Source organism: Leguminivora glycinivorella, chromosome 13 (genome assembly GCF_023078275.1).
Source record: "Leguminivora glycinivorella isolate SPB_JAAS2020 chromosome 13, LegGlyc_1.1, whole genome shotgun sequence".
In the NCBI taxonomy this organism is placed as follows: domain Eukaryota; kingdom Metazoa; phylum Arthropoda; class Insecta; order Lepidoptera; family Tortricidae; genus Leguminivora; species Leguminivora glycinivorella.
This window is the reverse complement of record NC_062983.1, coordinates 7,248,134-7,265,223: the sequence shown is the minus strand read 5'-3', so window position 1 is coordinate 7,265,223 and position 17,090 is coordinate 7,248,134. Positions and strand designations below refer to the sequence as shown.

Here is a 17,090-nt window from a genome sequence, read left to right as displayed (position 1 = left end):
TAATTGAAATTTAATTATTTATCTAGCATATTTTTTGTTTGTTTTTACATATTGTGCAATAAGTCTAAAGCCGATTAGTCCATTGCCGGAACAAAACAAATGTCCATCATATATATGAACTTTATTCCCTGAGTTTATTCCTATAAAACGCCTTTGCAATGTCACAAATGTCACAATCCGAGATCACGATAGTGATGTACAAAATACCAAAAGATATGGAAGAGAAAAGAAAATCGTTCGTTTATCAAACAAATGATATATTGTTGTATTTCTAGTTTATTATACCTCTAAATTAAATTTTGTAATTGAATTTGTTAAAAAGAACCAATTTATTTTATTTCACCAGCAGTTTTATGCGTCACATCGACAGAATCGATTTGACTATACGATGAAGATCCGATGATTAATACTCGTTTCTCCATTGTGTCAAATTTGCGTATGTTGTGTCTTGTCATTTCTTTCTCAAGAAAGTGGGTGTTTTAACAACATTTCGTTGAGCAACTACGCTGTTTAATCATTCATTAAATAGTAATGTCTGCATCTACGTGAAACACAGTCATGGAGGGGTTACCCACGGGTGACATCCAGGCTAAATACCAAAAGTTGGCAACGGAATATTCGAAGGTACAGGTGTTTCGTACGTGTGAGGCACTAGTCGGCAATTTGTAAATCTGTTGTTTCCGTTACAGTTGCGAGTTCACGTTAAAGTGTTGAAGAAGGGTGTGATAGATGAGCAAGCGAAGTCTAACGAGTTGAGGGAGAGTTTGAAGGAGAAGGAGAAAGCACTGAGGAAAGGGGAGTTGGAGATAGATTCGCTCACGTTCAGGAATCAGCAGTTAACGCGGCGAGTTTCTGTGTTGCAAGATGAGCTCGAGCTGTTACAGGTCAGTTGGCAAAATATTAATTCAAGGCTAAATATGTTAATCAAATTTAATTAATTAAAATTAATGCAACCAAGCATACAAACATTTTTAGTTGATAATTAATGTTTCATATACTCATCAGGTTTTCCTATTTAAAATGCATTTGTTGAGCAACAACACTACCTTAAGCCTGCATTCAATAATAATTTATGGTATGGCTTTAGCCCAGTAATTAGTCCATCACTTTCATCAAAATAGACCAGTTCATTTTAGATTCCATTAACTCTCAAATAGTCCTTAAACCCTGGCGGGTGTTGCCTCTGCGTGTGTCCCATGATACGGGCAAGGGCAACATTTCATTTCATTAAAGTGTCGAAAGGGCCTCTACGTGTTGGCTTCGGCCCCGCGCACGCCTCCCAAAGGTCCGGAACACCATTGTTCCGTGATGGGAAAGATTTATGGTGTTAAAAATTGCCAGTGTAAGAATTTTACAGAAGTTGTTGACATTTCCAGACAAAGTCTACAAAGAAGGCAAAGAGTAAAGATGACAAGCCTGCCGCTACCAGCAGCGCCCCAGCACTGGACACTGGCATACTGCAGGAAGAGCTACAGAAAAAGATTATGGAGAATGCACAGTATGCTTCACAGGTAGACATTTTGTTTGTACCTATTATATCGCGGAAATATCGCCGAAATTCGGGAGAGCACATGTGATTGCGTACCTGACAAATCCAGACTGGTTTTGTTGAAGTACCCTCATATTTCAATACACTACATGCCTTTCCCTCGGGATAGTCCACTATAAATCACTGATAGTTCACTAGCACTAATTTTCACTGTTTATCGACAGTTCACTAACACTATTAAATTGTCTGTAACAAGGTCCTTACATCCTATCATGCATTTATACTAAAACTAACATTATCATTGTCTATTAAAAGTCTTGGTTTGGATCTTCTGTCTGTTCATAATCAGACTCTGACAGACTCTCATATGAATCCATGGCCACTCTCTTTGCTTCCATGTTTTGTGGTGATGAAGGCGATCTCATTCGTTTGTTGGTTGGCGGTATGCGTTCTTGGCTCTGATTGAGTGTATAATCCTGAGGACCGGAAACCCCTATGATATCAGCCCATTGAGAGGCCGGGGTGTAGCATTTACTTTTACATTAAGTTCTTCATCCTCATCACTATCTTCACATGGTTTGGTCTCAGTGTCACGTATTACTTCATGACCTGTATCTTCTGTAGCATTCTGACGGATATCTTCCGCCTTTCCCCCATGACCTTGTATCTGATTAATATGTCTCTTCATTAACTTTCCGTTCCATTTTATTATATACCTACAAATGCCTTGTCTCTTCTCGATGACTCCTTTCAACCAGCGCGGTCCTGAACTGTAATTCCGAAAATACACCGTCTGTCCCGTCTGAAATGAACGTACTTGAGTGTTTTCATTCTCGTCACACACTTGCGTCTCTTCCTGGTTCTTAAATGTAAGTGGATTAAGGTGATCAAACTTGGTCCGGAAACGCCTGTTATTTAAAAGTTCCGCCGGTGACTTATCATTCGTACTATTCGGTGTAGTACGCAATCCATACAATATTGTAGGTAATCTTATGTTCCATGGAAGTGTGGACTGTTTCTTTAATTTATTCTTGACCGTCTGTACAGTCCTCTCAGCTTGCCCATTAGACGCTGGATGGTACGGTGGCGTCAAGACTTGTCTTATTCCATTAGCTGATAAGAATTCTCTAAACTGGTCCGAAATAAAACTTCTGCCATTATCACTGACCAAGGTCTCTGGTAACCCTTGTTCTGCAAATATGTCCCGTAAAACAGTTATAAGTGTCCCTGAGCTCATATCCGAGACAATCTTTACTTCAGGCCATTTTGAATAGGCATCTATCAATATGAGAAATGTTTTTCCTTGAAATGGCCCTGCATAATCAACATGCAACCGTGACCATGCTTTCTCCGGCCTTATCCACTTATGGCTCACTTGTGAGGGCATATTTCTATTTTCAGCACAAGTTTCGCATTTTTTTACCAAATTTTCTATTTCCCTGTCTATAGCCGGCCACCAAAAATAACTTCGCGCTAAGGCTTTTGTTATCACTATTCCGTCATGATTTGAATGTAATTCCTGTAGGATGTACGGCCTCATCTTATCCGGTATAATCACTCGATTGCCCCACAGAATACAGTTTCTATATTCTGATATTTCGTTGCGTTTCTGCCAGTATACTTTATATTCGACATCTACTTTGCTGGGCCACCCGTTTCGAATCCAGTATAACACCTTGCTTAGTGTTTTATCTTTAGTTGTCAATTTCGCCACTTCACTGGCGGACAGTTCCAGATCTGATGGAGTTTCTTCTATAAGGAGGACTCCTAAATATTCCTCTTCAGCTGATTGGTCCTGGGACGGCCACCTGCTTAAAGCATCAGCATTTCCTAATTTTTTACCTTCCACATACTGTATGGAGTAATCATAAGAGTTCAATAGTAATGCCCAGCGGAGCATTCTTGGAGATATAACATTTGGAATGGGTTTTTTAGGTTCAAACAACCCCAATAACGGTTTATGATCGGTTCTGATCGTAATCTTCCTACCACTAATAAACTGGTGGAATTTCTTGAGGCCAAATACTATAGCTGCTGCCTCTTTATCTATCTGACCATAATTCCTTTCATGAATGTTCATTGTCCTTGAGGCAAACATTACCGGTCTGACTGATCCATCTTCCATCACATGTTCTAGAACTGCGCCCAAGCCAAATTGTGACGCATCACATGACATAATTATCTCCTTATTTACATCATAGTGGACTAGAGTGTCAGTACTCGACAACATCTTCCGCAGCTTTTCAAATGCCTTCTGATGTTGCATAGTCCATTGCCATTTCATATCCTTATTTAGCAACTTGTAAAGTGGTTCAGCAATATTAGCCTTGTGCGGTAAAAACCGATCATAAAAATTAAGCAACCCCAAGAATGCTTGGAGCTCTTTTATATTACTTGGTGCCGGTGTACTCTCGATTGCCTGTATTTTATCTTCACAAGGGTGTATGCCACATTCATCAATGAGAAACCCTAAAAATTTCACACTCTGTACTGCAAAGTTACACTTTTCCTTGTTAACTCTTAGGCCAGCTTCTTGTAATTTTTTTAACACCATTTCTAATCTGGAGTTATGCTCGGCGACATCTCTGCCACTTACAACAATATCATCCAATAATACAGCTATTCCTCTTATTCCTACAAGCAAGGAAGACATAAGTCTCTGGAAGATGCCGGGACACGCCTTGACCCCGAAGGCTAAACGTTTCATTTTATAAAGGCCTTTCGGTGTATTTATTGTTAGTAGCTGTGCCGTTGCCTCATCCACACTAACCTGAGTGTAAGCCCTTTCTAGATCAATCTTACTGAAAATTGTGCCACCCTGTATAGCGGTGAAGGCCTCATCCAAAGTAGGTAGAGGGTATGTATCGGTGTCAGTTACCATATTAACCGTAGACCTATAGTCACCGCAAAGCCTTACATTACCATTTGGTTTCAGGACAGGTACTATCGGAGTAGCCCACTCAGAGTGTGCGGTTGGTTCCAATACTCCTTCCTCTACTAACCTGTCTATTTCTTTCATTACTCTTTCTCTCAGAGCAAAAGGAATGGGTCTACTTTTCAAAAACTTGGGCACCGCTCCTTCCCGAGGTTTAATATTCACCATTGGGCCTTTATACTTCCCCAAACCTTCTTGGAAAACATCACTATATTTTTGGAGAAGTCTTCTAATCTCATCATTGTTTATTTTCAGATGCATAACTCCTTCAACCCGTATTCCGAATGGCCTAAACCAATTACGTCCTAAAAGATTAGGTCCATCACCCCTGGCTATAATCATCATAAGGTTATCTTGTAATCCCTTGAAACAAGCTTGCACCTTAACTGTCCCCAATATCTGTAATTGGTCCTTTGTCCACGTAGACAATGTGACACCATCTTTCTCTAATATAGGTAATTTCCCCTTCCATATGAGTCTGGCTGTCTCTTCAGAAATTAGAGTATATGCACATCCCGTGTCCACTTCCATTTCAATAACAGAACCTTCAATTGACACCTTTACCATAATAGGGTCAGCTTTATTTTCTCTAACATTGTTTACATTTGCATATAATCCATTGCAGTTTGATTTATGCCTTATATCCATATCCTTTTTATTTTTAGTAAGACATACAGCCTCAATGTGGCCGGTTCTGCCACAAGAATTACATTTACTCCAACGGAATCTGCACTCTCCTCTATGTTGCCTACCGCACCTGAAGCATGATTTATTCTGTTTGTCAACCTTTATGTTAGTGATTTTGTTTACCTCCATGGGCTCATCAACCTCCACATCTGGTTTAGATGATCCTGGCAATATAATAATACTGGAATCAAATGTGGCACTCTCATGTGAAAATGCTATCTCTGTCGCTTGCTTAAATGTTAACTTCTCACATTGCAACAGCTTTCTTTGGACCTCTTTACTCCGAATACCACAAACCAAGCGATCACGCAAAGTCCTCTCCAAGTCCGTGAAATTGCAATGAATACTCATTTTCCTTAAATTTGCTACATAATCTTTGACTTTTTCCCCTCCTCTTGATTTCTTGAGTGAAACTTAAATGATTCTACAATCTCATTAGGTGTAGGATGAAAATGAGCCTTCAAAAATTCCAAAATTTTTTTATAGGTTATGTCACCTATACTAGTGGGAGATGACAAAGAAACTATTAAATCAAATAGTTGAGAGCCACATACCGCCAACAAATTCGCCTTTTTCTTGTCCTCATCCACTATATCATTTGCACTTAAACAGAATTCAAACCTTGTAATGTAGTTTTCCCAGCAGCCATTAGCCATATCAAATTCACCAAATTTAATACCCATTTTTTGCACTTTGCACTCAAAACCTCACAAAAACTCACTAACACAGTCTTTACACACGCTTTTACTACCAAATTGTCCCGTCGCCACTATTATATCGCGGAAATATCGCCGAAATTCGGGAGAGCACATGTGATTGCGTACCTGACAATCCAGACTGGTACCAAAGGAGGATCGAGTATTATAATAGTAATGTGTAATCACAGTGCATAGACTGCCATCTCTTGACACAGGCTTAAAACTTTTAAACCTCAGTTTTGACAATTTGGCCCATATTCTTAACTTGATATGTGTTAAAATGTCAAATATTAATATTAGAGCCACCTAGGTGAGCATACCCCAAAGGTGTAATGCCATCTAGGTCACTGTACTTTTTCTGTATGGTACTGAGGTACGTTTTTTCCTTAGACTTTATCTATATGGAGTTATATATGTCTTTGGTTTGTACATATAAGTTTGAATGGGGTGAATTTACGCAACTATGGGAACAAATCAAATTATTTTTAACAAATATTTTGATTTGTGTTTTTTAAGTAGTCACACTACTATATAAAATTAAAAATCGAAATAAGATGTCATATATTAAAGAAAAAATGACGAGCACCACCAGTGGTGAAGGCAGGATTCGAACCGGCGTCTTTAGCAATCTGGGCTGACGCCATGAACCCCTAGGCCACCTCTCCACAGCGGAAGCTGTCGAAATTCTCTTCTATATGTCATCTTTGTAAGACTAGGCGTCTTTGACCAACTCTAAGGGCAAGCAATAGGTGCTTGCACCTCCTATACGAAACCTTTTTGAATTGAATGAATGGGTGAATTTGTCAATGTTGATTTTCACGCACATGAGATGAGTATCAGTATAAATTATTTTTGACTAGCTTTTGTCTGCGGCTTCACTCGCGTTTAATTCGAAAATTGTGGAATGCTCCATACAAGCTTCCACCCCCCATTTCGGGGAAGAGGGGGGTTAGAAAGAGACAAATTTTAGCCTGATGTCACTCTCCATCTCTTCAACTATTTCCACTCAAAAATCACGTCAATTTGTTGCTCCATTTTGCCGTGAAAGACGGACAAACAAACAGACACACACTTTCCCATTTATAATACTAGTATGGGTTTTAATTTTACAGTTATATTTTATATTATCTACATATAGAAATGAAAAAAAAAAGTTTTGTTTATGCTGTTTCTGAATCTAACAGGAAAATATTTGAACTTGAATTGAACCTGATGGCTTATCTTTAATGATATAAATGAGTAGACTGAATCATTTTACATTATCATTTGTGTAAATATATAATGTTTGTAGTAATAAAATTGTCCCTTCATGCTTTTTGAGATAAACTTCACAAGTGATAATATCACAAGTGGTAAATATCACAATTTAAAATTAGGTCTTTCCACATATATCTTTTTTATTTTCGACCGACATTTACGAAAAGACTGTCTTTTGTTTTTGATTGCTGAAACAAAATATTTTTTGCATTGTGGATTTGTGGACAAAATAGTCCCTATCATGGAATTGGATACATTGACCTATTCATCTTTTATTTATTACTGATTACCAATCAGCAATCAGTGATTATACTTATGTGTAATGTGTGTGTATATTTTGTTTTGTGGATATTGTTATCATTATCTGATAATAAATACTATCTTGAGTCTTGACTTCTGTGTAATAGCTTGAGCCTTTGTTTCCCCCAAAATAAACAACATCTTATATGTTTGATTATTAGATTAGTTAATTATTTTTGAATTTAAAAGTTATTATCATTCATCTTTGTCAAGCGCGGATCCAGCTTTGTGCACAGGGGGGGGGGGGTCACGTGGTAAAGACACAGGGAGGGGTCACGTGGTCTATTTGTATGGCCAACCTAGGCTCATGGGGGTCATGACCCCTCCCCTGGATCCGCGCATGACCTTTGTAGTATTTTTTTTTTATATGATAAGAATAGTAAGATTTTCTGCTCTTTGGTAATAAGAGTGATCAGGAAATTCCCGGAAGCATGTTGGGGTCTTGGCTGAAGAAGTGAATTTTTCATTTAATATAAAGATTATACCATCAATAGGTATTTCCTTGATAAAAATTAGTCTGATGGATATCTGCCGCTGACATGTCATCTATCAGACGCCTATGCATTCAAGTAATAATGATAATAAGATTTAACAATTTACAGTTCACATGTCATGTCAGAGGTTTATGGTCATAACTATTCTTTCTACCTTCCAGCTTTCAGACAAAGTATTCGAGCTGTCCCAGCTCAAAGCTGCCCTGGACGATTACCAGCGCCATCTGAATGAGAGTGACAGCCGATACAAGTGCGAAGTGGCCAAGCTTCGGCACAGGAACCAGGAGCTTCAGCTAGCTTTGGAAGAGGCCCAGAGGGCGAGTGGAACGCCGAACAAACAGCCTAGCCAGCCTAGTTGTAATGGAGACTTTTTGTCAGAAGGTGGTAGCTTGGTAAGAACATATTTTCATTACATACTCTATGATTTCAAGCGCAGGTGTATAGGAAAGATGTGGTAGGAACCAGGAACTAGAGGTGGGAGCATGGTAACCACATATTTAAATACTAACTTTCTTAACTTATACTCCATTTCAAAATACTGGCATATTGATAAACAAGAAGTAATACAGATTTTTTTTACCACGTTGTTGGCAAACAGGTATACGGTCCGCCTGATGGAAAGCGGTCACCGTAACCTATGGACGCCTGCAACTCAAGGGGTGTCATATTCAATCAGTCAACCAATCAAGTTAATTTGCTTGGGAAAAAGCTACCGAACCGAATCCATTGAAAACAATTGAAATTATAGTATAAAATATTGTAAATGCGAAATACGATTTTTATTATAGTTCAGTATTCAATATGCATCACCCTAGTATATGTAATATTTTTGTTTTTTAGATCGGCAGTGAAGACGCGCTCAGCTCTGTGGACGAGTTAAACGCTGTGGAGCAAATTAGCGCAAAGGCGCATGCTACCGAACAGGTGAGTGTCTTAGGGCCGGTTGCACCAAACCGTCGGTCACCGTTAAAGCATTTGTAAAATTTTATTGTATGGGAAGTTCCGTAGACCTCTGCTGTGTAACGATGATGTGTCTGTCAAATGTGGTTGATGACACTGGCCCTTATACTCCTACACCACTGTATTTTCTTTAGTATGTATAGTGCGTAGGACATATAATTTATAGTAACTTTGTAATCACCACCTATGCACCACTATTATCATCCATTACTTTCAATACACCTAGATTTAGAGGTCGCAACACTAAACTTTTCGCTCTTAGAGTATATAAAAACAATACTTCTTTCTATAATCCTATCACTAGAATGTGCCGCCAATATAACGAGTTAGCTTCTAATCATATTCATTTTGACATTTTTGACCCCAACATTGCTAGATTTAAGAGGCGCTTGGCTGGCGTCCTCTTCACTTCCTCCTCATGCTCCTCATGCTCATCTTCATCTTCTTCTGTCACTGACTGCTATATTTGCCTTCTACCGTTTAAATATGTTTAAGTTTGTCTCACTCGTATAGTTTAAATGCGTATACCCTTAGCTTAAGTTCATTACTCCCTTATTTGGTATTAGCTAAATTGTTACCTAATAGTTCTCTGATGTTTGCTATTGTAGTTTTACTTAGGTACTAGATAGTGCTAAAATATGTATTGTTTCCGCTGAATTGTAAAACATGCTGAGTACACTTGTTTTGGATCTCGTGCTAGTTTTAAGCCACTTAGTATAAGTTTTAATTGTTATCAAGATTTTGTACGAAATCTGTTTGGTGTACCTAATAAAGTAAAATAAAAAAAAATAAAATCATGCAATCAGGTTTGATTGCAAACTTAGGAAGTTTGCACCTTAGTTTTTCCTTGTTTGATTATTTCCCGAGAATATTACATTAGAAGACTGTCTTTGAAGAATAAGGTCGCTACAATCGCTAATAGCTAGTGTAGTACTTAAGTCGCGTAGCAATTTTTTATAATAATACTCTAAGGATATCTCATCAAATTTTACAGGAAAACCAAAAACTCCGCATGGAATACGAGCTCCTTCAAATGGAGAACGAAAGCCTAAAACTAGAAATAAGCAAGCACGTATCCGCCTCGCAAAGGCGGAGAGGGGACGGCCACGACTCCGGAGACTTCAACTTCTACTCGGATACCTCAGTGGACGGAGAAGGCAGGGTCACCGGGCTGCTCGGGAGTGTGGAGGTGCCCTTCCTGCTGGGCCACGAGATTCAGACCAGGGAGGATAGGATGAAGACGTACTTTAGGAATAAGATTAGCGAGCTGAAAGTTGAGAATGAGCAGTTGAAGAGTAAGACTGAACATTATGTGAAAGAGGTGAGATTTTTTATTTGTTTCTTGTCATATGGAGAGTCTTCCAGTTTGAAGTTTGCGTGTTGGGTGGTGTCCTAATTTCTATCGCCTCGGGAACTTTTCTCCTGAACCAATAATTTCGCTTTAATAATCGAAAATTTTAAATGTATTCTTAAATTATTCGTTTTTTTTTCTTGTATTATAATTTTAAATAAATAGTAAACTGCAAGTGCCCCCAAAATGGTATTGGCCGGTCGAAAAAAATTTCCAAATTCCACCATCAGTACTTGGATAAGCGTTCCTTCAGCGTTCATGTTTTTAACGAATTTTTTTGTCCTGGATTTTGCAGTGCCTATTGGATTTTTCATTTTTCAGTACAGATCGTGTTTTTTTTACGCACTAGTGCGAGAAGTGGTTCATTATATCTGGACTTACACGTTCACACTATTATCTCTAAAAGTTACAAAATGTATCACTTCGTCACGAGGGCCGCCTCTGATTTCACTAGGACATCTACATATGTGTATTTATTCAATAGTTTAATTCGTCCACAATTAGAGTATGCAAGCAGTATATGGAACCCTTTTTACAACAAATACGTCGATGCAATAGATAAAGTGCAATACAAATTCCTTAAATTCGTTAACTTTAAAATCCACAGGAATGGCCGTCTGTCTTATAATAACTTGCTGACAAAATTTAGTCTATTATCATTAGAGAAAAGACGTTTGTTTCTTGATGCAATGTTTTTACATGGATTGTGCAACGATAAATTCGACTGTGTGCCGCTAGTAAACAGCATTGAATATGTAGTTCCAAGAACCATGAACCGACGTGCTACTCGCGCGTACAGACTGTTTTCTGAGAGCCTTTGCCGCACTAATGCCGGCCTGCGTGCACCGCTGCGCCGGCTCCTAGCCTCTTACAACCGGAACTTTATCCATATAGACATATTTCATTTGCCCACCGCTAAATATAGAAAAGCTATATTAGATTGTTTGAAATAGATTAAGATACCTATGTTAAATAGCAAAAATCGTAGAATGTTTAAGAATAGATTCCAACTTAATTTTGTAAATTATTGTGTTAAGCCAGAGATACATTTAAACTATTCATAGAATAGCAAAATCGTATACCTGTCCTACCCTCATCAACTGTATGTTAAAATGTATTAATTTGTGGATAACGTTGTTGACTGTGCATAAAACAATACTTATTATGTAATTCCATTTATAAAATGTATTTGTATAGTTGTTTGTTATCCCTTGAAAATTATAAAATAAAATAAAATAAAATTATATGTCAGGTCAAAACTTCGGCTCATCTGTACTGAAAAACGTCGTACGATACACGTGCGAAAAGGAAATTCGTAACTCGTGTCGATTTAAAACACTCCCTTCGGTCGTGTTTTAATTTATCGCCACTCGTTTCGAAGTTTTCGAACTTCCTTTTTTACGCACTTGTATCGTAATGTACTATTATATTTATAAACTTAATGTACGAGTAAGACTCTTTATTGCCCTGCCATTTTAAGATAATATTATATGTCCCCTGTGTGATATTCTAATTTTAATATAAAATTTACTATTATTTGTTGACAGTGTGAGATGCTGAGGATAAGATTCGAAGAAATGGAAAGAGACAGAGAGACGGACGCGCGGACCATAGAAGACAAACATAAAACTATTAGTAGACTGGTAAGTTGCACATCAGCACGGGAAGCATGGTCGCGCGATAGACGATAAAATATCAGACCGTCCCTATCGCACTTACAAATAAAAATATCAGGCCGTCCCTATCGCACTTACAAATAGTGCGATAGGGACGGCCTGCTATTTTATCGTCTATCGCGCGACCATGCTTCCCGTGCTGGACATTGCACAAGCGGACCCCAGGCTCCCATGAGCCGTGGCGAATGCCGGGATAACGCTAGGATGATGATGACAAGTGGAGCTCTCAAAATCGCTGACACCTTAGCTTGGTATGACTACCTATTACAAAATTTTATCTCTCTCTGAAAGTACGACATTGAAAATGTAGGTATTCTACGATTTTAAGGCGTTCTCATACTAACTATGGCAGAAAATCAGTGCTTCGGTCGAAAGAGCGAAGCGTATCACTGAGCCGCGACCCTTTTGTCCTGCTGCAACGCACACAGTTTGTAATTTCTTTTTTCTTTTTTGTTATTGTTTTTTTTTTACTGTCTCAGTTGTATTTTACTGCTCTGTCTCTTTTTATGTTGCGCCCAATTTGTGTGTTTTAAATTGTGTATTGTATTGTGTGTGTTTGCAGTCTGCCAAATAAATAACTTATCTATCTATCTATAACTATCGCGCTAACCGAAGACAATATTAAATGCTTCTATTTTCATAAACCCCCAGGAAGAAGAGCTCCATTCCACCTCCCACAACTACGAGGAGCAGATGTCGGTGCTGACAGAGCACGTGGCCGGCCTCAACGAGCAGCTGGCGCGCCAGCACGACCAGATCGACCAGCTCAAACACCAGATGAGTAGGAGGAAATAGATCGAACCTTCTAGAACACTCTAGGAAAACTTTTGTCCATCCTAGGAACATTCTAGACCGCCCTAGGAAAACTTTTGTCCACCCTAGGAACATTCTAGACCGCCTAGGAAAACTTTTGTCCATCCTAGGAACATTCTAGACCGCCTTAGGAAAACTTTTGTCCACCCTAGGAACATTCAAGACCACCCTAGGATGAACAAAAGAAGTACTAGTAGAACTTCTATACCACTCTAGGAAAATTCTAGAACCATTTTGAGGCAAATTTAGGGTTTTGTAACTTTCCCAACTGGTTTATAACCTCAACTATGAGGAACAGATGTCGGTGCTGACAGAGCACGTGGCCGGCCTCAACGAGCAGCTGGCGCGCCAGCACTACCAGATCGACCAGCTTAAACACCAGATGAGTAGGACGAAATAGATCCAACATTCTAGAACGTTCTAGGAAAACTTTTGTCCACCCTAGGAACATTCTAGACCGCCTTAGGAAAACTTTTGTCCACCCTAGGAACATTCTAGACCACTCTAGGAACCTTCAAGACCACCCGAGGAAAATTTTAAGACCATTTTGAGGCATTTTTAGGGTTTTCTCCTGATTTTTCCTTATCTTGCCTGAGGCAGTTTTGTAACTTTCCCAACTGGTTTATAACCTCAACTATGAGGGACAGATGTCGGTGCTGATAGAGCACGTGGCCGGCCTCAACGAGCAGCTGGCGCGCCAGCACGACCAGATCGACCAGCTTAAACACCAGATGAGTAGGAAGAAATAGATCGAACATTCTAGAACACCGTAAGAAACTTCTAGACCTCCCTAGAAAAAAAACCTGGGCCGGCCAGTTCAAACACTAGATGAGTAGGAGGAAATAGATCGGAACATTCTAGACCGCCCTACGAAAACTTTTGTCCACCCTAGGAATATTCTAGACCACCCTAGAAAACTTCAAGACCGCCCGAGGAAAATTCTAGGACCATTTTGAGGCATTAGGGTTTTCTCCTGATTTTTCCTTATCTTGCCTGAGGCAGTTTTGTAACTTTCCCAACTGGTTTATAACCTCAACTATGAGGAACAGATGTCGGTGCTGGCACGACCAAATCGATCAGCTCAAGCACCAGATGGGTAGGAGGAAATAGAACTTGAGTGAACAGTGACTAATCTAGACCACTCTAGGAATATTCGAGATCACCCTAAGATTTTTTTTTATACCACGTCGGTGGCAAACAGGTATACGGTCCGCCTGGTGGAAAGCGGTCACCGTAACCTATGGACGCCTGGAAAATTGTTTTCAACTTGATAGGTTTAGTAGTTTTTGAGAAAAATACGGAAAACTACGGAACCCTACACTGAGCGTGGCCCGACATGAATCGGGAATACCTCGGCAGGGAGCTCATTCCACAGCCGGAATGGAATATCTGCGGGAGGAAATTCCTCTAAAACCGCACGGTACTAAATCCGGTTCCAAGAATTGCTGAGAATCCTTCAACTGCGAGAACGGTGTCGGTGTTGACTGTTGACAGAACGCGTGACAGAAAGTTCTAGACCTCCAAATTTGAAGAATGCATGCAGAAGAAGAAGTATTCGCAACTGAGATATCAAATGATTAAAAAAAACCCTAAAAATGGGGGGATTTCATAAGGTGGGTTGTTGATTGTATAAATAGGAAAAACTGGGTAGTTCAAGCTATTAGGCTGTTGATACTTATGGGTTCAAGGTTCTGCGTGAGATTTTTCTTAAATAATTGCGATAACCTAGCATTCAGTGTTAAGATATGAGAAAATTCGATATATTTGCGATAAGACGTGGGTAGAGAGAACTTGTGTTGCTGGACAACATTTGATAGGTATCTCAATAATTAAAACGGCTTATTTTGGAATCTAGACAGGGCATAGGCGGATATAGTCAGACTAAGCTACGCTAGCAGCGATCATGGTAGAACGGGCGGTGAAAGTCACATTATGACTTTGACCTAACACTTGAGTAGTTTTTTCTATCAAAATATCTAGGCATGTCATGATTATTTCATTTTATCTAAGCTTACGCTTATTTTATAAAGATCTATGCATAGTTAATTGTGAAATGAAATAAGGTGCGTTTAATATCTACATATTTATACATAATTGACTTTTTTTTCGATTTATAATAGTCGTAATAGACTACCGCACCGCACTACCACGGTGTGGTACAATAGTCTATAGACACTAGCTATAATGCCGAAATAAAGACGTCTCGCTGAGACTTACTAACTAAAAAGAGATAAATGCTTTACCTCGACGATTATCATTATACTCGTACTATGGTTCAGTGATAATGACAATATATTTCAATTTTCTTACTCAATAGTGTTAGAAAAAGACAGATATATTGTCATCTTTACAAATATTGTTTTAGTAAAATGTCCAAGACTTTGTAATAATCAAGTATAGGTACATTATGTAATTGTAATATAAAATATTATAAACCTGTATAAATGTAAAAAAATGTTATGAAATTGAATTTTATTGTAAAATTATGAGATTGTCTTAAAAACATATTCATGGCCCAAAGATATACGAAATTGGACTTTGTTTTCGACTGGATGTGATCTATATTAGTTTGTTAAATTATACTTTGTCTCAATTATGTATGTTGTGCTATATCTAAATGTGTCGTTCCATGTTAAGGGGCCCTTATGTCAATAAGGTCCACTAAGTATTAAATTCCAACAGAAATTATGATAGGATGGTCCTAATTGCAAACGTAACCTTTTTTATATTTAACCCCTCGTATGTTGACAATGAACGCCAATTTATACATAAGTTGAAAATGTATTGCCTAATGAAGGTGAGTTCTTTGATGAATGAAAATTTAGCTAAAAATTAAACATGACCTAAAATGCCATAATAAAATTGTATTTACGAATTCTTATTTATTATTATTATTTTTAATTGTAATTTCATTGATTTTCGAATTGTGTTGTAATTATTGTATTGATATCACTTTTCTGATCATTACTATTATTATTTATTTTTTAATGTACAAAATGGCATCAAGTTCCTTAGATCAAATTAGACATCATTTTATTGGAATTTTATTTGAAAGATTGTATTTTTATTTTTTTATTTTTTACATAATTGTAACAATGTTTGACGGTGTATGATTAGTACCAATAAATGTATCTATCTATCTATCTATCTATGCGGCCTGTCAATTTTGATCATTGAAATAGTGACCTTAACATTTAAAGCAATAGATTAAAATTCCCACGCACGGATCCGTGTCTAAGCATACGAGGGGTTAATAGCATGTGTAACTTTTAAGGTGCTAAATATTACACGGGCAACGAAATTGCCGCGTTTGCTCCATAGTTAGTTGGTGCATATTGAGCAAACGCGACAATGGTACTTATGTAAATTGCTGGCGATTGTGTTGCCCGCGTAACAGCACCGTTAGAGGGTGCGCCCACGGGCGACTTTTCGAAGCGACTTTTTTGTCGCGACCATGGGCTAGTATGAAAGTGCGCTCACGAAGCGACGCAACTTTTCATACAAATACATAAGTCGCCGAGCAACATTGTTCCCCGTGGGCGCGCACCCTTAGGCATGGAACGAGACAAATAATAACGCCTACATCGATTGTCATCTATAGACTTTCTGCAGACCCGCTAGAATGAGTTTGACATCTTGCTTGAATTAAAGTAGTCTCCTACAATTTATGCTAAATGGTCAGATAAAATTGTAAGTAGCAAATACTGAATTTCACCTTTACCGCTATTGCTATTAATTTCCATCGTGTTCATAAAAATAGATGAGTGTGGCAGAAAAGATCATCTTCAAAATACGAATATATACTGTTTCAACTTCTATGTACAACAATTTGTATTTAGTCACTGTGGATATATGGAGCGCTTTACGTATTTACTAAAACGCCACTTTATAGCAAATTTATTTGAAAGTGTGACAGTTCCTTTGCCAGCGTATGTGAAAGTTCCTTTGCAAGCGTAGGTACACCGTACAACCAGCGGCCCATTTCTCAAAGCTGAAAGTTACAAGCGGAAGACTCTTTCCAACTTGTCATATTAGACATTGACTACCACTTGTAAATTATAACTTGTAACTTCGAGATTAGCTCTAATATGTATGAAAAATCAATTTTTCGTTGTTCTGGGTCCTTCTCATAGTAAAAGTTGCTCAGTATTCACCCATAAAATAGTATTTCTCTTCGATTAAATCTCATCGCGTATAGTCGACGAGAGCGTTCGTTAAAAAGGTTAACTAAAAATCCTCCCTTCTGCGAAGCCTTACTCTGGGCCTAATTTGTGTCAGTCAGCTAGTTATTCGTTAGTTAAATAAGAATAAGATTATAAATTTTTCATATAACAGATTTCAAACATTATTATATTTTTTTTCGGCATACAGGAAGTTAATAAAAATATAGAACTCTATTAAATTACTCATCTCGTTCACTAAGTTTTACA

At 38.3% G+C, this 17,090-nt stretch overlaps 1 protein-coding gene across 1 annotated transcript; it reads left to right on the top strand.

Moving 5' to 3' along the window:
* Positions 1-198: 198 nt before the first annotated feature.
* LOC125232464 (protein phosphatase 1 regulatory subunit 21) lies at positions 199-13,698 on the top strand. The gene is made up of 8 exons (XM_048138143.1): positions 199-624; positions 690-884; positions 1,377-1,511; positions 8,022-8,252; positions 8,701-8,784; positions 9,815-10,141; positions 11,719-11,814; positions 12,499-13,698. Exons 1-8 carry the CDS (start codon positions 559-561, stop codon positions 12,640-12,642), a joined length of 1,278 nt encoding a protein of 425 aa, XP_047994100.1. The 5' UTR covers positions 199-558; the 3' UTR covers positions 12,643-13,698.
* Positions 13,699-17,090: the final 3,392 nt, after the last annotated feature.